This window comes from Naegleria fowleri (genome assembly GCF_008403515.1).
Source record: "Naegleria fowleri strain ATCC 30894 chromosome Unknown tig74, whole genome shotgun sequence".
Lineage (NCBI taxonomy): Eukaryota > Heterolobosea > Eutetramitea > Acrasida > Naegleriidae > Naegleria > Naegleria fowleri.
Window position 1 is genome coordinate 174,127 of NW_025408006.1, and position 24,806 is coordinate 198,932.

The window sequence follows — 24,806 nt, forward strand, 5'->3', positions numbered from 1 at the left end:
GCTTTCAAGGTTCATGATTTTAGAGAAATATTTGCACCATGACAAATTTGCATTCTTGCTGGATATAATTCATCACTGTACTCCAAAACATAACCATTGCTTTTGAGAGATTCACAAGTTCAGAATCTTTTCGTAACTCTTCGCGTGCGTAATAACCATTCTTCACTGTCTCCAACATGAGTTCCTTGTCAGATAGAAATGCACAAGGACCATATCCATATTGTACTAAAATGGAGAGGTTATTGAGTTTGATTGCCTGCAACACAAATTCCTTGTCAAGAGCAATTTGATTTGGCACATGTTCCATAATATCCACATTTCGCAATTTGTAATAAGAACTGTTTGTCACACAAAAGGTTTTCAGATACATAAGGTTTTTCCAATGAAAAAGCAAGGGGAAGAATGAAAATTAAAATAAGAAGAAGAGTCTGTTCTAATGATGAATAGGTTCATTTACTTCTTCTTACTTCCAAAGATATTCTTTCCAATCGAAGAAAACATGCCAAATATTCCAGTATTTGTAGTCGTACTCGTGGGTTTTGTATTTCCCAGAATGTTGTTGTTGGTTGACTGCTGCAACAAAGCCTCTTGTACCTTCTGCGTGAGAATGGCATTATTGAGCACACGTTGATCGGTACTATCTGGATCGATGTTCATGGCTTTCATGAGTGGAGAAAGATACAAGTTATAATTCTCAATACTTATTGTATTGAGACTAGATTGAGAAGAGGTGGAGATGGACGAAGAGGAAGAAATCTTGCTAAAGAATCCACTACTGTAACCACTTCCACTACTACTACTTCCCATTTGTTTATGTTTCAAGGATTGCATCATACTCTGAATACGTTGTTGAGCCAAATCCAATAACTTTTCTTCCTTAAAGAGGAAGCATTGGACTTGTCCACTCGTGAGTGTGAGAGCTAACAACTTGGAGTGGACATACTTGTCGAGTTTATCAATGAAAGCGATTGGAGTGAGGATTCGTTCATATTCGTGACTCTCCCCAACGGATGGTAAATAGTTGGCCGATTCATACGCCACATGATATTGTCCAATATAGAGAGAACCAATTTCAGTGAGGGAAGAGGCAGAGAGTATTTTACGATCGAGTGCTTCATCACTCTCGGCAAGATGTTTCAATTGGAAACGATGTAAAAAATAGTTCTACAGAGATGTATATATTAGCAAGTGATCAATGCACCCACCATCGATGGTGTTGATGCGAGAGTTCAGTGAAGGTTTGAAGGTGGCGATCATTATGATACCATAGTGGGGCAGTAGTGTGCAATAATAATAATATGAATGAGTGTTCATCAAAGTAGACATTAATGAAACATGTTGTAGTGATAATGATGGTGAAATGGATGCATGTGACAAACGCTAAAAGTAGATCGATGAGTGACTTACCTTATCATCATTCTTCTTATACTTTTCTAATTGAGCCGCATCCACAGAACTGGCTGTCTTCCATTGTTCCCATGCCTCAGAGATATCTTTGAAACCTAATTGAGCATCATCAATGTTGTAGAATGAAACAGTGTATCCTCCTGCAAGTTCAATTTTGATTTTCTCAGAACCGCTGTTGTCTTTTCGTTTCAATAGTTGAATGTTTTTCACAATACTGAAATTTGCTTTAAAACTAAAAGTACCCTGCACTCCATCTGAAAAACAGTGAAAGCCAAAACAATGATTGAAAAGCAAAATCTCTCCTGAAATGTAAGTTTTGACTTGTCCTTCTTTGTATGCGGATTGACATACAATCCTTCTCAAAAGTTTACAATTTGAGTTCTTAATTTTGAATTTGGATTTGAGAGCGTCACTGGCTTGATCAAAGATAGAGGACTCGACTTTCTTTGATCCACTTGCACTTGAAGAAGTGGTTGGGGATTTCACTTCTTCCACTAATTGTGGCTGCTCATTTCCAACAATCTTCAACTGTTGAGAAATGACATTAATGAACTTGGTTCTTACATTTGCATCTGTAAAGGTGATGTATCGAGTGATGGCATTATTTTCACTTGCAATGGTAAATTGAATTCCTTTTGTTGATAACAGACTCTTATTCAATTTTGCGTTTCGAATATCTTTCAAAAGGAATTCGCGAGTTTTTCTAGAGTATTTGGCCTCTAAAAGTAATCTCAACTCTGTAACATGAATATCATAGGGTGTCATTTCATAGATGCCATTCAGAGAGACAAGAATTTCTTCATAGCGATCATTACTTTCATCTTCATCGTTGGTTCCTTCAATTGGCTTCAAATTGAATACTTGAATAATGCGTTCTTTTTCTGCCTCTCTTTGATGTTTCTTGTAGAAATTAACGGCTTCAGGGTCACGTTTTGTTTTCAAGAGTAACAAAATGTGATGCTTTTTCAAAGTATTTGTGAAATTCAAGTTTGGATATTTCACATACTTTTCATAGATGTTGATCAATTTAGAAGAGGAAGATTCATAGAGAGAAAATATTCTCTTCAACAAACGAGAGTTCTTTTCGAGAGTCTCCTCAGCAATTCCAGTATTGGGATCATCATCATTTCCGCAAAAATAGAGTCCAATGGCAACGTGACAAGATTCCATCAAATAGACTTGCTCCACAGTGAGGAATTTATCCTTATCCAATTCAATATCATAGTTTTCAATTGGAATAACAAATGTGTAAAGCATTTCAAAATTGAGAATATCCAACACCTTCTCAATAAGTAGTTTGAATAATTGGGCATAACAATTTACAGACAATAACTCAAAAGCAGGAGTTAAAATTGGATCAATAATATCCTCACTCAAAATCTTGTCAGAATCTTTTTGTAGCAAGTCAAGAGTGGCCTGTTTTGACAAGGGTCTCGTGACGCCTTTTTGTTGATCCAATACTTTTCGAGCATTGCTCATAATTTTGCCAAGTGCCTTTCGAATTGGAATTCTAAAGTTGGATGCAATAATGGCAAGAAGTGATTCAATGAGAATATCCAAAGAAGTTTTCGACTTTTCCAATGCACTTATTTGAGCCTCACCGATTTGGTGATATTTAGACAATGACTTCTCAATGGATTGATCATTTTCAAAATCAGTGACTTCATCATCGCTTGGTGTTGCTTTCGAAACTGCTTGATCTTTTTGAGACTCCTCCTTTTCCTGCTCCTCCATTTTCTTTTCAATTTCTTGCGAGTCTTTCATGGCTTGTTGTTTTTCTGTAACCGATTGCAGAATTTCCTCAAGTTCTTGTTTTGAGACTTCAATGTCATTCAACATGATCAAAAAGTCCTTGGTGATGGTAATTTCAGAATAGGGTTCATCCACATCGATGGAGGTATTGTCATTATCATTAGTGGTTTGCTTCTTCTTGAAGAGTTGTAATTTGTTTGAGCTCTTCTCAGAGGCCTCATTATTCACACCTTGTTTGGTGTTTTTCGTCAATACAGAGACTGCCAAGTTTTTCACCTTGTTGGCATATTCGAAAGTGACCTTTCCAAGCATTTCAGTAAATAACTCCAATAAGTGTTCATTGAAAAATTCCAATCCTGATACGAAGAGCCATGTCTCGTGAGCGGTTGAGTAAAAATCAACAACACTGGTGCTATGTTTGACTTCTTCATTCACAGGTAACCAATTATCGACAAGAATGGACTGTTGTGCACAATTTGAGAGTTTTTCATACAATTCTGAAATGAATTTTTCTTCATAGCCTTTTGAAATGACATGAACATTTAACAATTCACTCTTCTTGCCACATAAATCAGTCGAACATTCAACAATTTCCTCCAAAGGCTTCAATTTGGCACAAAAGTGAAGCATTTGATACCCTGTAAAACCATTCTTGGATTCAATTTCTGAGAAATCCTTCTTGAACAGTTCATAATATATCCAATTCTTTTGTTCGTATTTGATTTCTTCTGGAAAGATGGAAGAAAAGTCGTAGAGACGATCGAGTTTGAATGTAATGATTGGAATCATTGAAATTAACACTTTAGCGTTGAACTCTTCTGTTTTGAAGGCCTCCATTTGTTGTTTCTTGATCATTTCATAATCAAGTCTGAGTGATCTTTCCACCAATTCATTCAATTTTTCAATATATTCTTCATAGGAGTGCTTTTTGTGTCGACACAAGATGGTGTCGTAAATAGTGAGCACATTCTGAAGAGCTCCCTCGGGTTTTCCTCTTGGAAACTTGTCTTTGAAATTCAAAATTATATCGAGAATCTTCTTTTCGGTGTTTTCCATAATTTTGTTAATTTTCTCAATTTGTTTCAAATTGGTTTCTACGAGTTTTGTGGCTGTGTCATAACTCTTTCCAAATTGATCAGCAAAAGTTACCAATAAACGAACATTTCTGGAAAAGACATCCAATAAACTAATTTCGGCATTGTGATTGGATAATCCAAAGAGTAAATCAACTTCCTCTAAAATCCACCTATGGACTGGTGTGACAAGACTATTGTCCAATTTTGGAGCAAGAAATGCTCTTCTCAACAAGACTCTCTTCACCTCATAAATGTCTGGAAATTTGTAATTTTGTAAATTAGCTTCAATCTTTTTCGTCTTTTCCTTTACATAGGTCTCCCAATTTCCATTAAAGGCAGGAAAGTTTTGGAAATGACCTCTCGTAAACTTGAGTGATATTTTTCCAAGTGGTTCTGTTGGGTGTTCTGGATGCTCAATGTTAAATTCTAAGGAAACTGGAGAGTACAATGTTCCCCAATTGGACAATGGGAACAATTTGGAAATGAGATCACGGACCTTGATTTTCACAGAGCCAATTTCTTTCTTTTTCAAACCGGCAAACTTGGCATAGATGAATTGAAGAGAAAACTCTTGGTTTGCCTCGTTGAAGGATCTAGAACATGTTCCATGATCCACAACATATGTTCGGATATTCAAAAAATGAAATTCAATATTCTAACACACACTTACACCTTAATTGTATCTTTAAAATTTAAATCAAAGGTACCGTCATTACGGAGTTTTGCCTCCACATGTGGTGATTCGAAAGTGTTGGTGGTCTTCTCTTCATTATTGATTTTAATCCCTGAAGATTGATGTGTACTCACTCGATACATAATGTCAGCACGTTCATGAACTTTGGAGAGAACGCCCTTCTTTTTCAAACTCACACGTTCAATTTGAAATTCCAATTTGGAAACAAATTTATACTTTCTTCCACTCTTAACGCTATCCAAAATGAGATCAATTTCTTTCATCTTGTTTTGTCTCCATGTTGCATAATTTTGAGGAGTTTTGAAATCTTGTGTAGTGTATGGCAATTGTTGCTCTTTGGCAAGTAAAATTTTTCTTAGCAATAGAAAATCCACACACAAATCACTCGCTCCATTCTCTGCCTCGATGCAAAACAATTGATTCCACATGTGTTCAACATCTTGCTTGGACAAGTCATTTTGAAATAATTTCAATGCATGGTCTTGGAGTTGTGCAAGAGACATTGGAGAGCTTTTGACTGTCACTCCTTCAGTGCCTTGTTTTCCTTGTCCTTGTTCTAATCCCGACGATGAGAGAGAACGACGAGTAATACTATTACTAGTATTATTATACTCCTCAGGAACCACATGAATTGGTAAATACATGGTCAACAATGAATAATACAACGCATCTTTCAATAATTGGCACGAATTCTCTCTTTCCTTTTGATCATCTCGATCAATATCGGGATCACACAGATTGAGAGAAACATCTTCAATGGATTCGGCATTTAAATTGGATTCACCTTCGATCGAGGATGCTTTTAGAATTTGTTTGAAAGAACCACCTTTAAAGTTCTCGATGGAATCAGTGCTGGCATCGACCATCTCCTTGAGAGCATGATGACGTTTATGAGAGAGGACATGAGAACTGAATTTTTGGGCTTTTGCCTCCAATCGTTTGATGGTGCGGAGAGAGGCTTTCATGGTTTCAATAATGATGATGATGGAGAGGTTGTGATGGCAATAAATTGATGAGACAAGTGGATGGTGATGGTGGGTTAGTGGAAGAGAGGGAACAAACGTTTTGTTGACGATTTTTTAAAGTGAATCAAAAGAAAACTAGGGTGCCAGTAATGACAGTTGGCTTGTCAAAGTTCATGTGACAAATCTCTCTCAAAGGGCTGATGTATTAAAATTCACACAAGCTTGAGAAGAAAACTGTAAAACACTCGTCTCAAATAAGACAACATGATCAACAATGACCTTGCCACATAAAAAAGGAATAATCAACACAATCGTTTTAGTTCCACACAAGCCTCCGATTACAACATTTGACATCCAATCGTATGAGAGGCGCTCATTCGCGAAGAATCTAGTCTCGAGAATAAACTCGCACCTCAAAATTTAGGTTGAAAATTGTCGTTGAAAAAAATCCTCTACACCCTCTCTGATTCCCTCTCCAAAAGACTCCACACAGGGTATTATTGCCAGTCGGATCCAAATTTTCATACTCGAGAAAACCGTTAGGAAGAGTCTTTTATTAGTAGTCGTACTACAGCTGTTAGAGTTTCTTGGTAAATAAGAACACCACACATCACCAAACAACAGAACTTTCTGTATGATTATTGTTGTTGAACAACAACCAATAAGAGAAAACCGAAGGCAAAACAAAGAATTCTTATTCATCTTGAATAACAATGTAAGTTGTTATTTTAGAAGGGTAATTATTTTGGATGACTATTAATCTCGTTTATTTCTTGCTTTCATTTGAATATGAATTCCGTAACGACGTAATTAATGTTGATGCTGATAACACCAAAATTCGTGATGATAATGATGGTCTACCATCTTTTGTCCATCAACCGCTCACCACTGTTTGATTCATCCCATGATGAAATTCAACCCATCGCTTTTTGGAAATAACCGAAATTGCGCGCCGAATATTGTCATCTTTTATCGCTCTTCTACTCTCTCTTTTTCAAAAACGCACTTGTTGACGCAATAACTTCTAATATTTGTGGGTCTACTCTCTTCTTATTGTTTGCTTTTGTTGTCTCATTCCATCATGTTATGATGACATGTGGATACCTTCTTTTCTGGCTCCAAATTTTTGATGACCACTACTCATCACATCTGACTCACATGTAATAATTTTCAATTTCTCATACTCACATGATCTCATGTTTTCATAACCGCACACAAACAACAGGCCATCCTCGAACCAGCCTAGCATCGCTCAACAAGAGAACGGAGAGCACAACCACCATCACGAACATCACAACTGCTGCAATCATCACCAAGATGTCGTCGACGTTTCACCAACAGTTGTTGAACAATCCATTGTTAATGGAAAACCAATTCTAGTCAATTATGCTGAAAAATATGTCAAGCATGTTGACTGTGAATGCTGTGCTGATGCTGGCTTTGAAGGTCCAGAGAAGAGATTGGAAGTTGACTTCCGTCCCAAGAAGAGTGATTTACCAGCCTATCAAGAATACTTGTCTCACCACAATGATGCTAATAGTAGTGAAGAAGAAGAAACTGCTAATCCAAATTATTACAACTTGATGAATATTAGCGATGAGACATGGCAATCTATGCTTGATCTGGCTTGTTGTAGAATCCTTTCAAAGAAGGAGAACGAACACTTTTCTTGCTATGTCTTGAGTGAATCTAGTTTGTTTGTGTTCAGAAGAAAGATTGTCATCAAGACATGTGGTACCACAACCTTGTTAGGAATTTTAAAGAGAATGAAAGAAATTGCAGATTCTCAAGGTTTAGAGGCTGAGCTTGTTATTTATAGTAGAAAGAACTTTGTTTTCCCTCACAGACAACCACACCCACACTCATCATTTGAAGAAGAATTGAGATATTTGACTGAGGAATATCCTGGTGGTGAGGGCCACGTTGTTGGTTCGGTTTTGAGTGACCATTGGTATCTCTACATTTGCGACATGCAAGGTGTTGATGACCAAATTAGAAAGGATCCAGACCAAACTTTGGAAGTTTTAATGCACGATTTGGATCCTGAGGTAATGAAGCAATTCATGGAAGCTTCTAGAAAAGATAGACCAACTGGAATGACCATTGAACAACAATCAGGCATTGACAAGTTGTTGCCTGGATCAGAGATTGACTCTTTTGAGTTTGACCCATGCGGATACAGTATGAACGGATTATTGGGCAAATGTTACTGGACTATCCATATTACTCCAGAAGATCATTGTTCATTTGTCAGCTTTGAGACTAACGTTAAGAGCTCTAAAGTTCAATACTATTCTGAACTCATTGAAAGAGTTGTTCATACTTTCCGTCCTGGACGTTTCACTGTCACGCTTTTTGCTGATGACCACTGGGACATTAGACACGAAGATCATACTCTTCACAGAACTCCAAGCACAGATGACCACACCACCTTATTAGACAAGGAGTCATTCCAAATCCACAACTCAAACTTGTTAAAGACTTATAACGCATTTACCAACTTGGCATTGGGAGATGAATACAAATTGAAGAGCAAGACATTCTACGAATTTACTGGAGGTTACAACTTGACCTTTACCAACTTTGCCAAAATTGTCAACAATTAACCTTCCAACAATAATGACTCATCCAGTTCATTCAAACCAATGCGTGCTCAGGTTCAAGAAGGCTCTTTTTCTTGAGATTTTAATGCTGCTCTCACTTTACTTGTACCCTCTCCTTGCCAAACTCAAACTAATAATTCGACATCAATGCGCCCAATGTGATTCTTTTGTGTCCAATATGCCAATAAAACAAAGTTTCAAAAACAAAGACACTGATAGGAATAGGATGTCATTTTACTGAATCTCCTTTTATAAAAGATCCAATTCAATTTTTGGAAGTAAATGCTCTTCGACGGCTTATCACAATGTTGGTAAAATCTTTTTTCAAAACTAGATCTTTCACAAGTTAATGAAGGTTTGACAAACCATCACATTCCACTTTCCTTGCACTCAAACCGAACATTAGCAGCAGTCTATTATCACGAGACATAGGGATACCAGTTGTCGAGTGAGGTCTTGGTTCCAAAGAGTTGCTATGTAAGCCATACAAGTCACAGTACTGCAATCCTTAGACAAGCAGTGTAGCTCACAAATATGGAAGCTAATGATTGTTATTATTTTCGGCCACTCCAGAACTCTGTGTTGTCTTTGAATCTTGTGACTGTTGATGATTTCCATTGCCAGAACGAGGTTGATGGTAATTCTTAGACTTGCCTCCTCTCGATCCACCACGTCTTCCATCTGTTCTGTTGCTTGATCGATAATTGTTATTATTCGTACGAATATGTGAATGGTTGTCACTTCTCGAGTGTGAGATCTCTGCGTGACTTCGTTTTTCACCAGAATGTCCTCCTCGTCCTCTTCCTTGATTTCCACCACCTCGTTTGTTACCTTGTCCTCTGAAAGATTCCAACTTTTCCGCTTGTCTCTCTTCATATTTCGTCTTCTTTTCGAGAAATGCTTGTCTCTTTTCCTTCTTCTCCTTCAATCGTTCATCTCGTTGTGCATTCATATCATTCATTTGTTCTCTCGTGATGACTGTGTACTTGCTTTCATATCCAGGTAATACTACTTCAATCACAGGATACTCCAATATCACCAAATTTTTGAGACACTCTCGTAGACAAAGTGTGGAATCCAGAGCATAGTATAAGGTCTCGCTCGAAGATCGTCCCTCTACCTTAATAAAGTAAAAGAAGGCATCTCTCAAAGGAGAGGAAATGCTGACACCATTATCTTCACGGTGTTGGTTCTGTAAAGCATGATCTTTCTCTAGATGATAAAGGTTACTACTCTGTTCAGAATGATCCCCAACATGGTTGAGAGTTTCATCATGATGTTCTTCTTTCTCCTCCTTGAAATTTTCTAATTCACTGGTTGCCGATTCGACTGTTGTTGACTCTTGAGAGGTTGTTGATGATAAAGATTGCTTAAATTTCTCAAAGTAACTTGTATACTTTTGCAAGTGATCTCTTGTTTTGGCACTTCCATTCACATTCTTATCAAAGTATCGACTCATCAAATCACAAATTTTCAAATCTTCGGAAACATGAGCCTCCACCCAATGACACGGCTCTCCTGTTTGATGATCCAATTCATTCATGAATATAAATTCCAATCTCCAAAAGATCTTGTCGAGCTTTTTGTTGTAGTAGGAAGAATTTTGTTCTCGTTTGGACATTCCTTGAGGCATGAGTTCCATCCGAATGCCTTTCTGAGTGGCTCTATATTGTAATTCTCTAACTTTTGGATGATGATACTGATACGTGTGGGAATCAATCTTTTCTAAATCTCGTTGTCGGGACCAATGAATGGTTTGTGATTGTAAATTCTCTAAAAAGTTGTAATCACTTCTTAAATGTTGACCATTGAATTCTTTTAAATCAATATATTTAGTGGTATCTCTCTTGCCAGTGCATGACGAAGTGGTTTTATGGTTTTTAAAACACTCCATGGAGCAATACTTGATGGAACAACATGGGCATGTATATTTGGATTCGGAAGAGGAGCAAATTTGGCACGGAGGAAGAATTTTCTGTTTTCGCTTGTGATATTCATCATCTTCGGAATGTTCTTCTTTTTGATCAAGAGGCTGTTCATTGGAATGATGATGAGTTTCATCGGTTTTGATGTGATTTGATAATGGTGTTGCAGGAATAATATCATCATCATGGTTGGATAGCTTTCTCTTTTTAGAATCTTGTTGTTGTTCTAAAATATTGTGATCCTCTTCATTGAGTTCCGATGTGAAGTGGGAATTTGTTAAATCAATTCCGAGTATTCCTTCCTTGTCTTGACCATCCTCATGATGTTCATTATGATTGACTTCAACCAAAAATTCATTTGTTTGCATTTTTTTCTTGAACTTCAAATAATTGAAACGATAATTCATAGTTTGGGCGTTGAGGTTCATAAACTTTCAACTCAGTTGGACGTATTCATTTGAATTAAAACAGATTCTTCTGATGGTTTATTATTCATGCATGAAATGTTGTCTGGTGAGTCTGACCATTCGTTTCAAGTGACCAATTTTCTTAATTCCAATCTTGTCACGAAAATCATCAGAAGTGAAATTTCTGATTTGTTCCATGGTGATCAAATTCTTTTTTGAAAAGGCTTTACAATATTTTGATAATTCACCATTTTGTGTCAAAAAGTCTTGTATAAGTACTGTCTCTGGTGAAAGTGAAGCAGAATTGGAAGGATTTGAATCTTGTTGAGGTTGAGAACTCAATTCGATGAGCTTTGTAAGAAGGAATGTTTTAAAGTCTTCTGTTTTTTTGAAATGTGGCATAATTTCATTCTTGAATTGAATTTGAACAGAAATGAACAAATCATCCAAACACTTTCTCATCTTTTGAGCCAATTCAAGAGAAATAGTTGCGACATTGTGACATGCAGTGTTGCTGTTGCAACTATCAGTGGAGAGTGACAACACGTCCAAAGATTTGCAAATTATTTCTTTCTCATTCCAAACATTCACAAATTGTTCTCTCACACTCGCAGGAACATTCATGCAAGTGACACTTTCAAAGTTCAAAAACTCATGGTAAACTTTTTCAAACTCCTCCAACAGCAGTATGGTTGGCTGTTCATTCTGTCTCAATTCTCTCTTCTTTTTGTATTCTCGTGTCACTTCCATATATAGTAAATACTCTTCATTTTGTCGTTGTTTCAAATAAGATCTCAAAATTTTCAAACCTTCATCTTGCATCTCAATAAGGGGATCAATTTGACTGTATGTTTGAATGATTTCCTGAACACGAATGGATGATGAAGAGGAAGATTCATAATCTTTATGTGTCCCGTTGAGTTCTTCTTTTTTAGGGTCAACTTTTATACTCTGGTTAAGGAGAACTGAGGGCTGCTGTTGCTTAGAGGAAGAAAAAGAAGTTTTTGATGATGGTTTTGGTGGAAGTGGTGGTGGCACGTTGGAGCCATTATTCAAGAAAGGAAAGGAATGATTGGATGATGGAAATGAGCTTGTGGCTATTTTGGCATAAATGTACTTTTTGATTGGAAGCTTGCTCGTGCTGTTTGTCTTTTGTAAAATAGAAGAGGAGGATGAAGTGGTGGTGATAGTGGTGGTGGTGTTTTTCTTTTTACTTGGGGTGCTGGATGAATGGACAGGAAGCAAAGGAGGGGTGTTGGTGAGAATGTTTGAATTTGGACTGATACGATTCGTGATGATGGGATTGGACATGTCTGAAGAGTAGTCACAACAAGGTGTTGAGTTATTTTGTTTTCGTCTCAAAACCTCCTTGACCTAGTTTCTCACAAAAACGATCAATGACAAGTATATGATGATGGAATCAAATATAGGTTTCCACCGATCACTTCTTGAGCGAGCTCAGTGAGACTGTTTTTGGTCGTCGCGCACATGTCCGCATGGGATGAAGTACAGCTCTCGCGAATCAATTCGGATACTTTATAAAAGGCTGAACCATGATGGATGAGTGGTCAGATTTTGTCATGACAACAAACAACACCACTGATTGGAATCAACATGTTCATTCGATAATGATATTTGATAAAGGCAAAATGTGGTTGGTGGGTGGTTGACACGTTTAAACGACATGAACACTGTAGAAAGCATGTAAATGGTTTTGAATCAAAGAGCAACGTCAAAATTAATGTCCTAAGAAACGTTTGTCTCAACTCAAAGTTCAGCAACAAACCAGTCGAATACGTCCATTCATATTTGTATTTTCGAAAAAGATTTTGATTGTTTTTTATTCATGCATGAAGTGTTCTCTGGTGAGTCTGACCATTCGTTTCAAGTGACCAATTTTCTTAATTCCAATCTTGTCACGAAAATCATCAGAAGTGAAATTTCTGATTTGTTCCATGGTGATCAAATTCTTTTTTGAAAAGGCTTTACAATATTCTGACAATTCACCATTTTGTGTCAAAAAATCTTGAATCAAAACTTTTCCTGGTGAAAGTGAGAAACAAGTTTGGGATTCGGAAGCTTGTTGAGGTTGAGAACTCAATTCGATGAGCTTTGTAAGAAGGAATGTTTTAAATTCTTCTGTTTTTTTGAAATGTGGCATAATTTCATTCTTGAATTGAATTTGAACAGAAATGAACAAATCATCCAAACACTTTCTCATCTTTTGAGCCAATTCGGGTGAGATAGTTCTTGGACGTGTTGTGATGGATAATGTATTTGACAAGAGTGACGAAGGTGAACAGGCCCCAAGATTTTCACTCTCTTCATCATTGTTTTCAGTCTCTTCTGTACCTGTGTGATTGGTTGCTTTGATAGATGTGGTATTACTGCTGGTTGTCGGTCGTTGCATTTCTAAATCTTTACATCGAGTTCCTTTCTCAATCCAAACATTTACAAATTGTTCTCTCAAACCTGCAGGAATATTCATACAGGTGACACTTTCAAAGTTCAAAAATTCTTGATAAACTTTTTCAAACTCTTCTAATAGTAATAATAAGTCAGAATCTTCATTCTTTCTCAATTCTCTCTTCTTTTTATATTCTCGTGTCACTTCCAAATAAAGCAAATATTCTTCATTTTGTCGTTGTCTCAAATAAGATCTCAAAATTTTCAAACCTTCATCCTGCATCTCAATGAGGGAATCAATTCGATTGTACGTTTTAATCGTTTCCAGGATTCGGCTGGATGAGGAGGAGGAGGAGAAAGAGTATGACTCTTCTTCCTCTTCTTCATTACGAAGCTCTTCCTCCTTAATGAAGGAAGACTTGTGATTCTGTATATTTGAGGGTGTGATTACGGAAAGAGAAGAGGACGATTTCAATGGTGGTGGTGATGATGCTTTGGAGCCTGTAGAAGAAGAGAAAGACAAAGAAGGATCTGCTTTTGTACCAATGTAGTACAACTTGTTCTTGGTTGGATGTGTCGGAGTGGTGGTTGTACCACTGCTCACAGAAGAAGAAGAACACGATGATGATGATAAAGAAGAGTGATTGCCTCCTCGAGTAGGGGATGAAAAGAGTATTTCCGAAATGGCACGATTTGAAGAAGTGAAGGATGATGATGAAGAAGAAGAAGGCTTGTTGTTTCCACTATTCTTCTTCTTGTGGGTGGTAGAGCAAAGCAAAGGAGAAGGATGAATGGGTGTCGTCATGGTCGTGTTGCTGTTTCTTGTAGTGGTAGTATTCGAATGAATGGGTCGGATGTTTGTATTCTCTATCGTCATCATCTTCTTCTTTCCTAAATAGGAAGATGATGAATGATTCTCAAGAAGAGTCAAAGGCGACTTCTTGTTCATGCCATTATTATGATGGATGGTCGAGTATGGACTTGTGGGACTTCTACGGGTATGACTGGACATGTTGTTGATCATCATGGTTTCTGAACCCATCGATGTACAAGTCAATGATGTTGCTGATGCTGATGAAGAAGAAGAAGAAGGATGGAAAGACCACATGTGATGAGAAGGATGACTTGTTCCGAGTTAATTGATGATTGGATGAACTGAATATAATCTTAAGGTTGGACAAGATATCTTCAATGATAACAATTTGGCTCGTTGTTGGTGTCTCTTCAAGTTATTTTGTTTTGAAACACTTTTGTTGCATGTCAACAAGAAGCTCTTCTTAAATTGTTTGAAAGGATCTGACCTGGTTAGAACGAGATGCAACTGGTTCGATGTACGCTCTAACAGAGTTCACGTCAATTCTTGATGTGGTTGGAGATGACATGTTTTTTTCAGAAGTGAAGACTGATAAAGGAGCTTCTGACATGTCAGTTCTCAATTGTGTTGGATAATGGTGTCAGGCTATCATGAAAGTCGAGAATTGTCTTGAAAAGAAGGGCCATTGACACAAATAATTTCTTGGTGTGTTGATTGCTGTGAGTGAATTGTGTTTGGTCGATTGTGAATCAAAGTATTAAAATTTTAAAATCCAGAAAAAGCAATGGACTATCAGAGTTTTGGTTCACCACAGCTAGCTCAACAACCACCAAAAAGGAATCTATCAAATTTGACAAGTCTGCAACAAAATTGTAATCCATTCACACATTCGGAAGTGCCTTCTTTTTATTGATGTCTTGATGGTCCTCACTCAAACCACTCACGACAAGTACCATTTGAGCTCTTCATGACAACATCAATTTTTATCAACATCAAAAGATTCATCAAATCACTAGATCATATTTTTGTTCGAATTAACATCAAGAATATATTTGTTGTGGTCGTTCCTTTGTCCACCTTCTGACAAGACCACACTTTTCCTTACAATAAAGTCATCAAAAGTTCTTTCCACTCTCTACAGTAGTGGATGCATTTCCACTTTGAGTCTTTTGGAATCATTCGAGATATGTTCTAAACTCTTTTGAAGTTTGTGAAGATTTGCAATAAGGTTGATCCTTTTGGAAGTGAAGAGGTCAAGAATGTACTCCTTAATCTAAATAAAAATTGATGTCATTGAAATTTTCTCATTAACTTGAATCTCATACATCTCGATAAAATCATTTCATCAGATTCTTCAAGGAAAGATTCAACCTTCTTGAAATGTAAAACCATCTAGGGTGAGAATACTTTTAAACTCATTCGTTTTTATAAAGTTTGTGATTGTTTATTAGTTATGAAATGTTCTCCGGTGAGTCTGACCATTCGTTTCAAGTGACCAATTTTCTTAATTCCAATCTTGTCACGAAAATCATCAGAAGTGAAATTTCTGATTTGTTCCATGGTGATCAAATTCTTTTTTGAAAAGGCTTTACAATATTCTGACAATTCACCATTTTGTGTCAAAAAATCTTGAATCAAAACTTTTCCTGGTGAAAGTGAGAAACAAGTTTGGGATTCGGAAGCTTGTTGAGGTTGAGAACTCAATTCGATGAGCTTTGTAAGAAGGAATGTTTTAAAGTCTTCTGTTTTTTTGAAATGTGGCATAATTTCATTCTTGAATTGAATTTGAACAGAAATGAACAAATCATCCAAACACTTTCTCATCTTTTGAGCCAATTCAAGAGAAATAGTTGTGAATTTGCCACTTATTGGACGAGTTGTCAATGATAATGAACTTGACAATGGTGGAGAAGAAGAAAGTGATGACAGTAATGGACTGGTTCTATGAGAAGGTGAGGATCCTCCAAGATTTTCACTCTCCTCAGAGTTGCTTCTCTTGCTTGTCTCTTCTGTCCAAGTCTTGGTTGTTGAGGGGCTGTGTGATAAGGGTTGTCCTTCCAAAGAGTCATAGAAAATTTCTTTCTCATTCCAAACATTTACAAATTGTTCTCTGACACTTGCAGGAACATTCATACAAGTGACACTTTCAAAGTTCAAAAATTCTTGATAAACTTTTTCAAACTCTTTTAATAATAAATCAGAGTCTTCATTCTTTTTCAATTCTCTCTTCTTTTTATATTCTCGAGTCATTTCCATATATAGTAAATACTCTTCATTTTGTCGTTGTTTCAAATAAGATCTCAAAATTTTCAAACCTTCATCCTGCCTCTCAATAAGGGTGTCAATTCGATTGTACGTTTTAATGGTTTCTCGCACATGACTGGATGATGAAGAGGAAGAGGATGTCTCTTCTTCATCTTTGAGTTCTTCTCCTTTTTTGGTAGAAACCCTCTTGGATGATGGAATGTAAGAATCAGAAACCTTGACATTAGAACAGTTGGAATTATTTTGGTTAAGGAGAATGACATTTGACGTAGAAATGGGGTGCAGATACTTGGTAAAAGTTGAAGAAGAGTTCAAGGATCTTGCTTTCGAAGAAGAGAATGGAGAGGATGATGAAGAGCGATTGGTGTCAGTCGATGAAAAGAGTATTCCCGAAATGGAATTTGACAAAGAATTCTTGTTTCGACTCTTTGTCAAAGAGGAAGAGGTCTTGCCTGTGCGAGTTGTCGCTGTCTTCGTCGTCGTAGGTGTTTTGATGGAAGCACGATTAAAAGATGATGAAGAGGTTGATGATGATGGAAGTGAATTGTCTTCAAGACAAGAAAGACTTCCATTGCGAATGTTTTGATTGGAATGGGTCGTTCTACTTTTGCTACTTTTGCTACGTTTACTAACCATTGTAAGAGAGTCTGAAGAATGATGACGATCGACTAAGATGAGGACAGAGATTACTTTTTGTGTTTCTATTAAAAGAATAAGGATGTAGACAATGATGATCTTTTCGAAGATGATGGATCTTTGAAAGACACGAATAAGTGATCAAGGCTTTTTTCAAACGTTCTTGAAAGAGATAAGGAAACACATCATCCACAATGAGAACACTGTATTACGATATTTTGTTTTGCTCTCTCTGTGTGTTGTATATCTCTGTGTGACACTTTATCTTGTAAATTTATAGATCTTATGAGAGGATTCTTGAAAACTTTCTTCGTGTCAAGCACTTCCGCACCCTCTCTTGAAATGAGCTGAGAGAAACTCTTTTTGATCGGCGTAATCATCGTTCCAAGTTCACCCGATTCCAAGCGAGCAATTTAGGACAAATGTGTTCACAAAAATTGTTTCAGAACTGACATTTCGACAACACGTTTCATATCAAAGGTGGAGAAAAAACATGTCATCTGTTGTGTTTTAAAATAGTGAGAGCGACTATTTAAAAACAACTACATCCATTTGAATTCTGCTTCCGTTATTTCATGACCTTTTGAAGTGTCAATTCTGTCATTGACAAGTAGAATTTAATCTAGTTTTTAACGAACTCGATGGATTGGAAGTATTACTCTCTTGTATTGGGTTTGCAAATCACATCATAACAGAATGAACCTACTCTCTTGCAAACTTATTGCTAAACCAAATATCAAACAATTTACATGGAATCACAGTGATAAGAAAGAGTGGAATGTATGATAAAATTTCAGTCAAGAGCTTGGCATCATCCAATTCGCGCGCAAATTTTAGCGCCACAAACCAAAAATTCACAAGTTAAATTTAGCGAAACGGTTTACAGTTAAAAACCGCGCAATCCTTTTGTATATTCATTTCATATTTGTATTTAAATAGATTCTTCTGATGGTTTATTATTCATGCATGAAGTGTTCTCTGGTGAGTCTGACCATTCGTTTCAAGTGACCAATTTTCTTAATTCCAATCTTGTCACGAAAATCATCAGAAGTGAAATTTCTGATTTGTTCCATGGTGATCAAATTCTTTTTTGAAAAGGCTTTACAATATTTTGATAATTCACCATTTTGTGTCAAAAAGTCTTGTATAAGTACTGTCTCTGGTGAAAGTGAAGCAGAATTGGAAGGATTTGAATCTTGTTGAGGTTGAGAACTCAATTCGATGAGCTTTGTAAGAAGGAATGTTTTAAAGTCTTCTGTTTTTTTGAAATGTGGCATAATTTCATTCTTGAATTGAATTTGAACAGAAATGAACAAATCATCCAAACACTTTCTCATCTTTTGAGCCAATTCAAGAGAAATATTTGTCAAATGACCATTTCTTATTGTGATGGGTCGTGCACATGGCAGGTATGGTGATTGTCCACTGCCCTCCTCAGATCCAACACTTTTTCTTGTCTCTTCTGTCCATGCATTGTAATGATTGGTTGTCGATTGGTGAACTGCTTCATAAAGAGTTCCTTTCTCAATCCAAACATTTACAAATTGTTCTCTCAAACCTGCAGGAATATTCATACAAGTGACACTTTCAAAGTTCAAAAATTCTTGATAAACTTTTTCAAACTCTTCTAATAGTAATAATAAGTCAGAATCTTCATTCTTTCTCAATTCTCTCTTCTTTTTATATTCTCGAGTCATTTCCAAATAAAGCAAATATTCTTCATTTTGTCGTTGTCTCAAATAAGATCTCAAAATTTTCAAACCTTCATCTTGCATCTCAATGAAAGAATCAATTCGATTATATGTTTTTATGGTTTCCAGGACACGATTGGATGAAATGGAGGAGAATGGGCATGAATCTTCTTCAACTTCTTCAGTATTGAGTTCTTGTTCTTGATTTGCGGATGCTTTGCATGATGGAATGGAAGAACAAGTGACCTTGGAAATGGTACTGATTGAAGACTGAAAGGAATTGTTGTGATTATGGACATTGACACTTATTGGTTGATGTTGTTTGGAACAAGCTGAACAAGATTTCAATGCTATTCTTTGGATGGCAGCAACGCCATCAGAGAAAGAAGGAGCAGAGGACTCCAATGGAGAGGAACTATATGTTGTTATTTTGGTTGGTTTTACAAAGATATTATACTTGTTGTTGTAGGATGGAGTGGTTGTTCCAGTTGGTGGTGTCATGGTGGTCAAACTTTTTGCAAATGATGGTGAAAAGGATGATTGATTGGGGCTGTTACTAGTACAACAACAAGGACAATAGTTACTGGACATGATCTTGTAAGATTTTTCACTGATTGTTGAAGTGCATGTTGATGGAGAGGTTTTTGAATGATGATTGGATGAAGATGACATGATCACGATTTGTGTGATAACAGAAATGCTTGTGTTTTGATGTTATTGCCGTAATGTTGTTTTGTTTTAGAAGTTAATAATAAAACTATACAAATCAAATTTTGGCAGCTCCTAAATACATTGAAAATCTTCGGAACCACTCCAAAAGAGGTGACTTTCACGTAAAAGTAAAAAGTTTGCAGGCTTATTTTATTTTTGTCTGGTTTTTTACATTTTAATGTTGACGATTTCTGACAGTTCCTTACATTTTATTGAGGGACGCATTTGAGAATCCTTTATCCCGTGATCGTTCATTTCCACACTTCTTGAACGAGCATTGATAAACTTGATGGAGCTTGAAACACTGTTGTGGAAATTGTTGCAATCTGGAGGTTTGGTGACATATTTTTTTTTTTGTTATCACTGTCCATGCGTTTATTTGTTCGAAAATTCAAACGTTATTCATGGCTGTGTGTGCAATTAGTACAGTTAAAGGTGGTTCATGTCATCAAAGTTAGTGTAATTATTGTTGTAAATTTCAATTATTGTTTGTCATCAAGGTTAGTGTAAATTTCAAATATTGTTGTAAATTTCAATTATTATTCATGGTCGTGGGTATTTCATGTATAGTTTAAACTTGTTCAAATCAATGAAATTGGGATTAAAATCGTATTGTTGTTCAAATTCATTCCAGGTGAGTTTCAATTCTTCCATGAAAAAATGATTTCGTTTCATCCACATTTTAGTAATAGATCGATAAGCTTCCTTAGTAAATACTTTGTCCCATTTCTTACCCAATCCAACTTTAGCACCTGTTAGGCTATGGATATCTTGTTTAGTCTTGATGAGGTACAATAGTCGTTTGGAGAATTTCTTGTTATTCTTTGCATATATTGAGATATTATATAAATTCCTAAACATTTCTTTTCTTATATCACTATAGTATTTACATTCAAAAATAATGTGTTGCATTGTCTCTCTACTACAGCAAGGACATAGCAAGTTCGTCTTGGATATCTTGTTTAAATTTTCCAAAGTCTTCATCACGTTCACTCTAATTTTAAATATTAGATTTAAGGTTCTGAAACCGATTCCTATTGAGGGGTAAATGTTGGTGAACTTTCTGTTCTTGGGAGGAAGGTTCTTTGGCGTATATGTTCTTTTGTGGAGGCGTTGAAATAGAAGTTTGTACATTGCTTGTCTAGTGTTTTGAGTGTATAATACATTGTTGATAATAATATACCAATTATTGGATGGAATATTAGTAAGAATATTGTTACAATCAGCACCTTTCTTATCAGCCCTATCTGCTAATTCATTTATGAGGCTATAGATATCTTGTTTACCTGTATGACTATTAACATGCATAATTTTGATCTGATCCTTCACTTTTAAATAATTACGAATTTCTTCAACATAAGGATCTCTAGATTTTCTGAATTGGAAAAGTTGGTCATAAATACTTTTCGCATCTATGACTATTGTTCTAGGAGTGTTGTTATCTAGCAATCTAACAACTGTGTGGAGCGCTTGAACTTCACTGTTGTAGGAAGTTCCTTGTCCTAAGGTGTGACTTGAGATGGAAACATTCTGATCAGTTACAATACCGTATGCAGCAATATTATTGTTACACGATCCGTCAGTACCAATTAGTGTAGCTTTGTTCAAGAGGTTTGACATGGATGTGTTGTTACCAACATATTTGTAGTATTTGCTTTCGTCTTTGATTTTTCCAAAATCCATGCTATTGAGAATGTTGCGAATTTGGGTGACATGATTGGAATGTTTGATGTCATTATGTAATTTCACTTGTAAATTTTTAGGGTCAGGAACCCACATACTTAATCTGTTCCAATCTTTATAGAGCAGAAATTGTCTTAAACCTTTAGGGAATTTTCCATAAGGGATGAGAGTTTTTTCATGCCATTGGTCGCTCGAATGCCACAATCTAATATTGGAAGATTTGTTCATGAAAATTATTCTCTTGAGATATTGAGGAATCCATGGGTCTGGTTTATACCAAGTAGGGATTGGATCATTGAGGATGTCAAAACCATGCTCCTGTTTGATTCGTTCACAAAGGAATCTTGTAGAAGATCCAAGACAAATATCATATTGTTCAAGGAACTTTCTGACTTTACACATTAGGTCCGAGTAACTCATTTCTTGAACAGAAATTAATCCAAGCCCACCTTTGTCTTGATGAGTATAAAACCACTCGAGAGCTAATTTTCTCTTGGTTCTTAATCTTTCACATATAAAGTTGCGAAAGAATTTATCAATTTGTTTCTCTAGATGGTCATTAGCAAGAGGAATTAGGTGGTACAGTGCATACGGAACAATGTCTGTGTTGATAATTTTGACAATGTTCTGTATTGGAAAATTCCAGCCAATAGAGTTAGTTCTTCTTTTAACTTCTTCAATAATTGAAGTAGTGTATTTCTTTTGTTCCTCAGTATTATTGGTAATATTATTACCAAGTATAATAATAGAATCATTACTTTTGATCGTACTTCCAGATAATGTCTTGATACTACATTCCTTATCAGAGAAGAGGTTAGTTTTGGAATGATCTAATTCCATGTGATAGCCATGAAGATAGGTTTCAATGTCATGCAAAGAATTTTCAATTTCAGGTAGTTCGTTGGAAAATGAGTTCAAATCATCAATCCATGCGCCTGTACTAATGTTCCAATAATTTGCAACACTAGCACCATTATATGTTATTTCTAAAAATTGTAAGAGAGGCTCAAGCGCAATTTTGAATGCAAGGGGAGAGAAGGTGTCGCCTTGTTTCAATCCATCTTTCACATTGAAACATTCAGATTTACCATTAGGTATAACAAACTTTGTCGTAGATTCACCTAATATTTCCAGAATTCCATCAGCAGTAATTTCATCAATCCCTAAGAATAGCAGTCCATCACGAAGCATAATTCTCGGTAATGAGTCATAAGCTTTTTTGATGTCAACAGCCAAACCATAAAAAGGTTTCTTGTCCTTTTTTGCCCAAGCAATCATATTGTAAATTGAAAGGACTCTGTGAATAGTTTCTCTGCCGTCTTCACCACCAAATTGAGCTAATGAAAATCTTCCCTTTAACACTTCCTTCAATCTTTTGGTGATTAATTTAGTTCATTGGGGTTTGGTGACATATTTTTTTGACAAATAAATTGTTTTTAGTTCATTTGAAAGTTTACTTCTGAGTGATATTTAAATATAAATTAGATATCTATTTACTGTAAAGGGGCATAGTTCAATGGTAGAATGAAGGATTGTGGTTCCTTAGACGAGGGTTCGATTCCCTCTGCTCCTAAATTTTTCTTTTTTGACAGCACTTTGAAACAGTTTCAAAATATCAGAATAAAAATTTTAGAAAGATTGTTCTCATTACCAAGAGGAAGGTTGAAAGAGAAAATAAAACCATGAGAGAAAGACTCAAGAGAATTGAGGAAGGGAAGTGTATTCCATTAACCCTTGTTTGGGTTGTTCATTTAAACACAATCAGGCCTATTCAGAAATGATGCTACATCATGACGACAACATCAAGGTATTTCCTATTTTTGGGTACATGTGAAGAACCATTCCTCTTTGAGTGTGATGGTAAATGACTGTAACAAGGTGGTTCCTCTGGTCGAGTCACAGTGATCAAGGGAACTTTTTCCAGCATTTGCTTGTCAACAGATGGATTAAGAAGAGATTTTAAAGCTGATTGTGAGTGGTAGTTCGTCATCGATGGTGAATACAATGTTTGAAGAGAATGAAAGGAGGATGACGGTTCACCTCTTCCACGACGAGGTAGAGAGTCTTTTTGAATGACTTGAACTGGAGAGGGAATGTCTTTTAAAAGGGAGCGTGAGCTGTAAGATCGAACCAAGGAGTTTCCACTCTTGTGATTCGAAATAATGATACAATTTTCGTCAGGAGACATTTCAGCTTGATCATTGAACGTTGAAGCTTGTGGTAGATCAAGTAGCTGCTTCCGTCTTGGAGAAGAAACAGTTGAAGTCTCTTTTGAAAGTGATCGATGAGAAGAGTTTTCAGCAGCCAAGCCACTAAGTGGGTTGATATCCATCATCATGGTCTCCTCCTCGAGTGGAGTTAGATTTCTATCATCGAATCGTTGAGAAATATAATGTGAAGAAGATTGTTCTGCTGCACTGGAAGAAGAACATTCAACAACAGGCATCACGGTTGGTCGTCCAATTATTGAGAACAAGGACGTTGAAATGTTGGGTTGTGAGTTTTGTGAATTCATGAACGTTGTGTGCCTTCCTACACCACCAACCATGATGGTTCTTGTTGAATCAAACGATCCATTCTCAGACTCTTGACGTTTCATTCCACAATTTTCTGCTTCGGTGGGTTCATTCTCCTCAAGAAACGACGACCTCTTTGCGAGCAAGTAGTTCTTCTGATATGTTTCTTCAGTCCAATGGGCATGGCTTATTTGGTCCATGTGGTCCACTACATGTGTTTCTGGTAAGGAGGAGGCTCTTCTCATTGACCCACTTCCATCATCATTATCATCATGAATGGGTGTCGAGGTTGTTTTTTGAAGGACCTTTCTTGCCTTCTCATGTTGAGATGATTGGACCAATAAACGAGCATGCTGCTTTACAGTCCTGCATGTAACAAGATGTTCTCGATGCTTCTTTATTGCTTTCAACGTGGGCATTGATGTTCTTACGCTTGTTAATCGATGAGGTGAATGTTCACATGGTTGTGGATGGACAGTATATTCGAAAGGTTTTTTGAGAAGACGTTGTCGTCCTCCATTCGTCGTAGAAGGAGTAGTTTCACTTGACCATGTACTGTTGGTTGTTGACCACTGTTGGGATGAAGTTTTTGCGAGACCAGAGCCCATCGTTTTTTGATTCAAAGGAATGATGTTTTTCTTGTTGGTAAATCAGAATCAAAACAGAGGATCCTATCCGACGATCCAAAGAGTCACATTCGAACAACCTATCTGGGAACAGTGGAGAATCCTTGATGGTTTCCTTTTCGAGATTTGCCACCTTCGAAGGTTAAGCAATATTCTTTGAATTCCTTAGTACAAAGGTCAACAGAAAATCGGTGTTTTCCGATCGTAAGCTATGAACGGTAGCCAGTTGCCAATTATACACAACATCACATATACCTGCCGATTGGCCAATGTTTCACAACCTTTTTGAATGAAGGATCAAAATACGATCCTGCAGGTTGGAATTTTCTGCTATTTCCAAAAGTATTTCGGATCAAGTAATTGTTTTGGTAGCATGTATAACCGTTCAAAATTTCAACTGGATTGGCAATCAAGAGGTCATCCTGAGTGTATACAAACCCTTCCTCGAATGACAAGTTCATAATTTTGAACAGCTAAAGAGTGTGTCTATACATGAAAGCACTGACATGGAAGTTCTGTTGAATTAGTTGAATGCTCGTTCCAATAAGTGTGTGAGTGGTTCGCAACATTCTTCCAAAATCAAGATGTCTTTGTCATTGAGGCTGTTAAAACTGGGAAAGAGGTCATTT

At 36.5% G+C, this 24,806-nt stretch overlaps 9 protein-coding genes across 9 annotated transcripts; 1 reads left to right on the plus strand and 8 right to left on the minus strand.

The window, feature by feature from the left end:
• Positions 1-19: 19 nt before the first annotated feature.
• Positions 20-5,894, minus strand: FDP41_009913 (uncharacterized protein; the record flags this gene model as incomplete). The annotated part of the gene is made up of 4 exons (XM_044713923.1): positions 20-338; positions 458-1,164; positions 1,408-4,828; positions 4,906-5,894. 4 exons carry the CDS (start codon positions 5,892-5,894, stop codon positions 20-22), a joined length of 5,436 nt encoding a protein of 1,811 aa, XP_044556406.1.
• A 789-nt stretch (positions 5,895-6,683) lies between these two features.
• On the plus strand, positions 6,684-8,500 carry FDP41_009914 (uncharacterized protein; the record flags this gene model as incomplete). The annotated part of the gene is made up of 2 exons (XM_044713924.1): positions 6,684-6,700; positions 7,120-8,500. 2 exons carry the CDS (start codon positions 6,684-6,686, stop codon positions 8,498-8,500), a joined length of 1,398 nt encoding a protein of 465 aa, XP_044556407.1.
• A 538-nt stretch (positions 8,501-9,038) lies between these two features.
• Positions 9,039-10,790, minus strand: FDP41_009915 (uncharacterized protein; the record flags this gene model as incomplete). The annotated part of the gene is made up of 1 exon (XM_044713925.1): positions 9,039-10,790. The coding sequence occupies one exon, from the start codon at positions 10,788-10,790 to the stop codon at positions 9,039-9,041; it is 1,752 nt and encodes a 583-aa protein (XP_044556408.1).
• Positions 10,791-10,910: 120 nt separating this feature from the next.
• FDP41_009916 (uncharacterized protein) lies at positions 10,911-12,140 on the minus strand (the record flags this gene model as incomplete). Its single annotated transcript, XM_044713926.1, has 1 exon — positions 10,911-12,140. One exon carries the CDS (start codon positions 12,138-12,140, stop codon positions 10,911-10,913), a length of 1,230 nt encoding a protein of 409 aa, XP_044556409.1.
• Positions 12,141-12,669: 529 nt separating this feature from the next.
• FDP41_009917 (uncharacterized protein) lies at positions 12,670-14,247 on the minus strand (the record flags this gene model as incomplete). Its single annotated transcript, XM_044713927.1, has 1 exon — positions 12,670-14,247. One exon carries the CDS (start codon positions 14,245-14,247, stop codon positions 12,670-12,672), a length of 1,578 nt encoding a protein of 525 aa, XP_044556410.1.
• A 1,227-nt stretch (positions 14,248-15,474) lies between these two features.
• FDP41_009918 (uncharacterized protein) lies at positions 15,475-16,950 on the minus strand (the record flags this gene model as incomplete). Its single annotated transcript, XM_044713928.1, has 1 exon — positions 15,475-16,950. The coding sequence occupies one exon, from the start codon at positions 16,948-16,950 to the stop codon at positions 15,475-15,477; it is 1,476 nt and encodes a 491-aa protein (XP_044556411.1).
• Positions 16,951-17,906: 956 nt separating this feature from the next.
• FDP41_009919 (uncharacterized protein) lies at positions 17,907-19,313 on the minus strand (the record flags this gene model as incomplete). The annotated part of the gene is made up of 1 exon (XM_044713929.1): positions 17,907-19,313. The coding sequence occupies one exon, from the start codon at positions 19,311-19,313 to the stop codon at positions 17,907-17,909; it is 1,407 nt and encodes a 468-aa protein (XP_044556412.1).
• A 582-nt stretch (positions 19,314-19,895) lies between these two features.
• On the minus strand, positions 19,896-22,313 carry FDP41_009920 (uncharacterized protein; the record flags this gene model as incomplete). The annotated part of the gene is made up of 1 exon (XM_044713931.1): positions 19,896-22,313. One exon carries the CDS (start codon positions 22,311-22,313, stop codon positions 19,896-19,898), a length of 2,418 nt encoding a protein of 805 aa, XP_044556413.1.
• A 505-nt stretch (positions 22,314-22,818) lies between these two features.
• Positions 22,819-24,159, minus strand: FDP41_009921 (uncharacterized protein; the record flags this gene model as incomplete). The annotated part of the gene is made up of 1 exon (XM_044713932.1): positions 22,819-24,159. One exon carries the CDS (start codon positions 24,157-24,159, stop codon positions 22,819-22,821), a length of 1,341 nt encoding a protein of 446 aa, XP_044556414.1.
• Positions 24,160-24,806: the final 647 nt, after the last annotated feature.